General features: G+C 43.7%; 1 protein-coding gene across 1 annotated transcript in view; it reads left to right on the top strand.

Moving 5' to 3' along the window:
• The window catches only part of Rfx8 (RFX family member 8, lacking RFX DNA binding domain), an 84,299-nt gene that overhangs the window by 75,159 nt on the left and 7,340 nt on the right, over window positions 1-1,800 (top strand). The window contains exon 14 of the mRNA XM_008845915.1: window positions 450-766. Within this exon, the coding sequence (XP_008844137.1) occupies window positions 450-766 (317 nt within the window). The remainder of the gene's footprint in view (window positions 1-449; window positions 767-1,800) is intronic.

Here is a 1,800-nt window from a genome sequence, read left to right as displayed (position 1 = left end):
CATGAAATGCTTCTTCTAATTATGTGGTTATTAAATAAATAATTTAAAAAAATAAAAATATCATAAAAAAAAAACACAGGCCAGATCACCCACTCTGTTTCTGAGGCAAACATCAAAGACAGACTTCTCTTTGGACACACAAAGGGAACAGCCCCCATCCCTGTAGAATTTACTTTCCTCCAGCCTCACACCAGATGGGTTTTAAGTTCTTCCTTATGCAGTACTGTTAGCTCTTGGCCTTGTCTGTCCAAAGGCTGTCTGGCAAAGTTCCCTGAGTGTGAATTGCTGCAAGTGTCACAGATTCCTCACTACTGACCACCCATTCCTTCAGTCGATTCTCTGGTAACCAGAGATTAAAAGCCCCCCATTAGTTTCACAGTCTTTTACTTCTACCTGTCTGTCTGCCACTTATCAGATGTATCTCATTTCTGGTTGTTATTTCAATGTAGGCGCCTGGCATCTGTTTCATTTGCTGCTTTTGGAATATGTGACTCACATAATCGAGTCATGCATAGAGGAGGAAGAGGAAGAAGAGAACCTGTGCAGTCTCCAGGACTTGCTGTCAGATGACCAATTTCTCAGCCAGCCAGAGCATACCCTTACTCACTCTCTAGATTCTCTGCCAGCATCAGAGTGTGCCAGCCAGAGTGTGGAGTCCCCTGAGGCAACACTGGAACACATGAGTCAGAGCTGTGGGCCTGTGGCCTTGAGCAGCATAGTTCTCCAGGTGCTGGGCTTCCTGGTGGACACCGCCACAGGCAATAAGGTAGAGACATCCCCTCCCCTCCCCACACATGAGTTGTTTCAAGGGAAATAAAGACCTCAAGATGGTTAGGAAACCCATGATGATCATATGGTCTGAATAATGATGTAGGGTTCCCGAATCTTCCTCGTTTCAGGTCATTTTGTCAGGGGTGGTTTTAACAGCTACCCACCCTACCCACCACTACTCAGCTCAGGTATGTAGTACAGTAATCCATGCCTGGTGTGGATTAGAAGGGTGATATCTGGGTATCGAGAGTTTGCCTTCACACATCTGATATGACCAAGCCAGAAGTACCAGAGTGACCCTGGTACCCACAGTGCCCACCTAGTTTCTCCATCTTATTGATAAATGGATTTATAAACAGACACAGAAGGGAACCTGAGGAGAATTTTTTTGGAGTTACACAAAGTGGGCATGCTTTGAGCCTTGGGGTAAAGATGGGGGAAGGGAGGAGGAGATGCAAGAGGAAGAGATAGAAAGTTCCACACTCTAATAGAGCAAACAAAAAATACCTTGGGGAACTGGACACATAGCTTGGCAGTTAAGAGCACTGTCAGCTCTTGCATAGGACCCAGCACCTACATGGTGGCTAACAACCATCCATAACTCCAGTTCCAGGGAAGTCTGATGCCATCTTCTGACCTTTATGGGCACTGCATAACATGGACTTACATACATGCAGGCACTTATACACATAAAAATAATAGCCGGGCATGGTGGCGTGCCTTTAATCTCAGCACTCGGGAGGCAGAGGTAGGCAGATGTCTGTGAGTTCAAGGCTAGCCTGGTCTACATAGTGAATTCCAGGATAGCTAGGGCTACAGGAAGACCCTGTCTCAAAAAAATAGTAATAATAAAATATTTTTTTTCTTTTTTCTTTAATAACCACATGATTAGAAGAAGCATTTCATTACAGCTTTAACATATTCAGTAACAATTTCCAGAGCAAGGATACATCTCTTTCAAAAGTGGCTGTAAATTTTTAGGTTCACAGTTGAATTAATACAGTTATACAATATTGAACTCAGTATAAA

The sequence above is a fragment of the Nannospalax galili genome, unplaced genomic scaffold (assembly GCF_000622305.1).
Source record: "Nannospalax galili isolate Female #2095 unplaced genomic scaffold, S.galili_v1.0 scaffold182, whole genome shotgun sequence".
Lineage (NCBI taxonomy): Eukaryota > Metazoa > Chordata > Mammalia > Rodentia > Spalacidae > Nannospalax > Nannospalax galili.
The sequence above is the reverse complement of the archived record's forward strand: the minus strand, read 5'-3'. Positions and strand labels throughout refer to the sequence as shown.